The sequence below is a fragment of the Pelmatolapia mariae genome, linkage group LG3_W (assembly GCF_036321145.2).
Source record: "Pelmatolapia mariae isolate MD_Pm_ZW linkage group LG3_W, Pm_UMD_F_2, whole genome shotgun sequence".
Taxonomy (NCBI): Eukaryota; Metazoa; Chordata; class Actinopteri; order Cichliformes; family Cichlidae; genus Pelmatolapia; species Pelmatolapia mariae.
Window position 1 is genome coordinate 89241631 of NC_086229.1, and position 4956 is coordinate 89246586.

At 39.9% G+C, this 4956-nt stretch overlaps 1 protein-coding gene across 1 annotated transcript; it reads right to left on the reverse strand.

Moving 5' to 3' along the window:
• Nucleotides 1–703: 703 nt before the first annotated feature.
• Nucleotides 704–3332, reverse strand: LOC134624089 (uncharacterized). Its single transcript, XM_063469071.1, has 5 exons — nucleotides 3131–3332; nucleotides 1784–2727; nucleotides 1597–1666; nucleotides 1014–1188; nucleotides 704–869 (listed from the first exon to the last, which is right to left on the reverse strand). The coding sequence occupies exons 1-5, from the start codon at nucleotides 3330–3332 to the stop codon at nucleotides 704–706; spliced, it is 1557 nt and encodes a 518-aa protein (XP_063325141.1).
• Between the last annotated feature and the right edge of the window lie 1624 nt (nucleotides 3333–4956).

Genomic DNA, 4956 nt, shown 5'->3' on the forward strand with positions numbered 1-4956 from the left:
CGGCCTTTGTACAAGCACACACGCTTCTTAGCAGGGAGAAGCTATGAGCTACAAAAATCCAGGCAGACAGCCTGTGTCTGACCAACCAATCAGAGAGCTCCTTACATCCCACGGTGTGGCTAATTTGAATAGCCTCCAGCAAGTTGTTAATCGAAGAGCTAATCCAGCAGCTAATCCAGCACCTAATCCCGGAGCGAACAGGAAAGGGAAATGGATTTTGAACTGCAGTTTATTAAAGTGCAAATGGAAAAAGGATTTTGAACTGCAGTTTATTAAAGTGCAAGTGGAAAAAGGATTTTGAACTGCAGTTTATTAAAGTGCAAGTGGAAAAAGGATTTTGAACTGCAGTTTATTAAAGTGCAAGTGGAAAAAGGATTCTGAACTGCAGTTTATTAAATTGCAAGTGGAAAAAGGAATTTGAACTGCAGTTTATTAAAGTGCAAGTGGAAAAAGGATTTTGAAATGCAGTTTAATAAATTGGAATTCAAAAATGTTTTTTGAAATGCAATTGGAAAAAGGATTTTGAAATGCAGTTTATTAAATTGGAATTCAAAAATGAATTTACAATTGCAGAATTTATTCTACAATTCATTATTTAAGCACAGAAATGTTTATTTCGATGCGCGTGGCTCTTGTGGTCCTCCATACAGTATGTATATAATTATCAGCTATGTAAAAGATATTATCATCTCTGTATTCTTACCTAGTTGGAAGTCCTCCATTCAAACTCAGAGAGCCGCTGGAGGAAGGTGGTGATCCGAGGGCTGATGCTTGTAACCTTCCTCTTTATGACACGACCTGTCTTGCGGCTTGTACCAAGTTTTGCAGGGCATTTTGTTCCCATGTCTGGATTGATCCTCACAAAGAACCTTTTAATGGAAAAAAGGCTGCTTTAATTTCAAAATTAAAACATACATTACAGCAATCACCTATATGTTTCTGCAACTGTAGTCAAGCTATCACATATATTTCATTCTTAAATGGTGTAAGCTTTAATGGTGTAAAGTATTTACCTCTGTATCATCTCCAGTGTGATGGACGCTGACTCCTGATACTCAAGGTTGAAAACGTAGTATGACGCAAAGAAGACAGCAAGGGTGCTGGCAAAGTCATGCATCTGCTCAGGCTCATAAAATACCTTGCCCTCCAAACTGATCATCCAGCGGCTTGCAGACATGAAATTATTCCCTAAAAACAGACAAGAGTCCAATAAGACAATGTGCTCACCCTTACAAATAAGGTTTCCACAAGAATGCTGGATAGCAGGCCTCACACTGTACAAAAATAGAATCCACACGGTTTGCTGCTATTTCTCTTATTATTTATTATGTAATGAAAATTATGATCAATTACAGGAAAAAACTGCCTAATGTTTTGGCATTTTGGCCTGTGCTGAAATGTTAGGCTGTTTTTTCCTGTTGGTCATTGTGTATAATAAATAATAAGAGAAACAGCAGCAAACTGTGTGTATTCTATTTTTATACAACATAAAACAGACAAACCCCTGTTAAGTAAGTTGTTGTGGGTACAAATACCACAATAATTACATAGATTTTTTACAAAAATATTACAAGAGGATTGAAACTATTTACTTACCAAGCGCTATTACCCTTGGTGTGATGGGTAAGGTCATCTCTCTCTCAACAGACATCTTGGTGGAAAAAGCCTTTAAAACACAAAAGGAACTGATTTGAATGATGATACCCAAAATCATTGAAATATTTTTCCTTTGTTTATGTTGACAGTATTGAGAGTGCATGTGTAAAATTTTAAATATAATTACGTCAGCCAAGATGAAGATTGAGTCCTCTTTTTCTTGGAAGTACTTCATCAGAAGAAGGATGGCTGCTGTGGCGATCTGGTTGTGGTTCAGCTTTGCACTGTCGCACTCACGTAGCAGATGTTCAATCTCCTTGTTCCACTGAAGTCTCTGGCTTTGAAAGAAGTTCAAAATTCTCCTTCCTTTCGTAAGAAGGGCTTCACTGAGACGTGTTTCTACCTCAATATCTGTGAGTGTGTGGAAGTGAGTGCAGAGGCCTCTTTTAGTAAAAAGAAATGGCCAATGCTCTTGAACCTCACATAAGGTGGGGGCAGGCCAAGAATTAAGCATGTGCCTCTGGTAAATATAAGTCAAAGACATATAAGTATTTACATCTGTTGTTTCAATTGCTTGAGGACCTGCTGATCTGAAGACAGCTGACATAGTCTGTCTTTTTGTCTCCAAAGTTTCAGTCGTTTCTCCTTCTGGTAGGGTTGTGGGTTGCCAGTTGATGCAACCATAGCTATCAAGTTCAGATCTCCCCCTTTTGATGGCAACATCACCCTCATTGTTTTCCCTGGTAGACCTTTTCCTTGGCTGCCGGATTCTGCTGCTGACATTGTCTCTATTTACATGTTCAACTCTTGTTTTAAGCTGTTTGAGTAGGGAATAATAACCACAGCCTAATTGCTCACCTTCTGCAGTCTTATCTGCAAAGGTAGCGGGATACTTAGATACAATAGCTCTAGCTACCTCCCCACAAGCAGCTCTGTTAGGGTTGGGGCAGTGTACTCGCATTCCTTCTACAACAGTCCTAATCATTATTCTCCTGTCTTCTGGGTGAGCCATTCCACCTGATGCCAAGGCCTGTAAAAGTCTTGTTGGCATCTTCTCCCAGGGAACTGAAAAATTGCTGATCCAGGAGGTGTTGCTTACATTTGGTTGTGTGGAAGGGAGTTGACCTGATGCTTGTGCAGAACAGAGTGAATTACCCTGTAGTGGCACTTGCACAGTTGTTGAGCAGGTGGTTTCAGGTTCCTTTGGGTTGTTTGAAGAGCCAGACTCCACACTTGGTCGTCGATATTCACACACACACACATAAACACAGCAGAACAATTCCACATTAACTATGTACAGATGGGTTTTTTGGAGTATTTATTGAGTAATACTCTTATATGAGACACAAAAGCAAGAGTGTTGGAGAAATAATACCAATGGCAATGAAAGCTAGTTTTAGTTTTGAAAGCTAGATTTTTTATGAACTATGAATTGAAAAATAAAGTACAATTTCAAAATAACTCTCAAAATAACTAATTTACAACTATTTTCAAGATAGGTCTGCAACCATTTATGACATTAATGCATTCTCACCTTTTCTGAATACTTGAACAAGTCTTCGACTTTGAATTGGTGTCAAGAAAGGTTTGATATCATCAGGCTCAACAAACAGGAGATCTTCTCTGTTTCTGACACCAATAATGTCTGTCAGGTGCTCAATAACTGCCCTCTTTGTCTCTTCATGCAGGTCAGGTAATGCCAGGTTAATTTCATGATGTAGGCTGCCACTGTCCATATCTGCAATGAATTAAGAGGATGATATTGAATGATGCAAAGATACAACGGTTAAACCTGAAGCGATATACACTGGCAGAGGGTAGTAATCAAACAAACTGTTTGCTTGAACACATATGAATCTTTTTTCAGAATTGTGTAGACAGTGAAGTCCAAGGTTGATCAGTATCACAGATTGAAGGATGTCCAAAACAAAGTGTACTTGTTTGTGACTGATGAGGATCACTGAGATTTTTCCAAAGATGTGGCCACATTCATCATGACCCATCGCAACAACAAGCCCTTTGCAATATTTTGTTCCTTTGTAAACTACTGCTGATACCTCTGACGTAGTTTCTTTCATCAAGCCAGCTGTCCTGACAGACTCCTGAATTAGACCATTGTACAACTGCTCATCATATTCACTAGTTTCACCAACTGCTTGAACTGCTGGAGCAAACAATGGTCCACTGCTGAGGTACGCCTGAAGCAGCTGGTGCCTTTCTGCCAGTGTTTTACAAAGGTGAACAAGGTTGTGCAGTTTCCGGGCGCATTCCTTGAAATACGAATGCTTACTCTCAAACCGGAGAGTCCGCAAACGAATAAGAGGCCCAAAGTGCAAAAAGAGGTCACTATAGTGCAGTAAATAGTGATGCTTGGGCTTGAGTGGGTGATTAGGGAAAATTGTGTGTCTTAAATGAACATACTCCTCAGTTATTATCTTAAGGTATGCAATCTGGTCATGATGGATCTTGGGAGCACATATGAGCTCAACCATTTCCTTGAGCTGTAGATACAGTTGCCAGACCTGACTGTCCTCAGGATTTTTTATCCTGTCACCAACCAACAATGGCAACAGTCGCAACAGACACCAGTTCTGTGCTGCAGAACCAGAAAGTTTTTTGCCACACTCCTTAACCTCACATGGTTTACTGAGACTATCATTCCCTGAGTATTTAAACTGTGTGATCGACCTGTTTAGTTGTGCATAAGTGAAATGCTTTTCCTGTTTCACTAAATGACTGATGTACAATGCCAAGTCATCAGAGACTACACCTTCAAATAAATCATGACCCAAACATGGGGGAAGCCCAGTGCAGACATGAAAATATTTCAGAGAATTGAAAGGTGAGTCAAACTTTACCCCCTGTACCATGTCTTGGTCAGTGGTGGATAGCTGTTGTACACTCTCCTTGTGACCAGTGATGGTTCTTTTTGGACCAAGCTTTAGTGGTGTCTTTTCAAAGTCTCTCCTTTCAATCAAGCAGTATCTACAAAAATGCGTACTACAACTGAAGTTTTCAGTGAAACCACCTAAGCAGTGTGAACCAAGATTATCTCCACAAATGGAAATCAAGGCCACTTTGAGGGTATTTCCATCATCTGTCTCAATCCCTGTATCTTCTAGATCTTTAAGGTCTGTGATAATATTTGAGAAAACTTTCTCCTGACCAAATGTCTTGAAGTCCCTTTCTCTGCACAGCATCACCAACTGCATGGGATCAACTGAAGAGCGATTGTGTGGCTGGACCTCACCTAGACTCATGTAAACCCCCAAAACTTTATGTTTTTTCTTCCCTGACCCAAGAGGATTCACAACCTCAAATCCATCCTGGTAAAGGATGATGGACAATGAAGAAGGATTG

Excerpts from the sequence above, each read along its gene's own strand:
- LOC134624089 (XM_063469071.1), bottom strand. The coding sequence starts at position 3,332 with ATGGACAGTGGCAGCCTACATCATGAAATTAACCTGGCATTACCTGAC. Across the intron at positions 1,189-1,596 it reads ACCAAGGGTAATAGCGCTTG|GGAATAATTTCATGTCTGCA; the intron begins GTAAGTAAATAG and ends GTCTGTTTTTAG. Across the intron at positions 870-1,013 it reads ACACTGGAGATGATACAGAG|GTTCTTTGTGAGGATCAATC; the intron begins GTAAATACTTTA and ends TTCCATTAAAAG.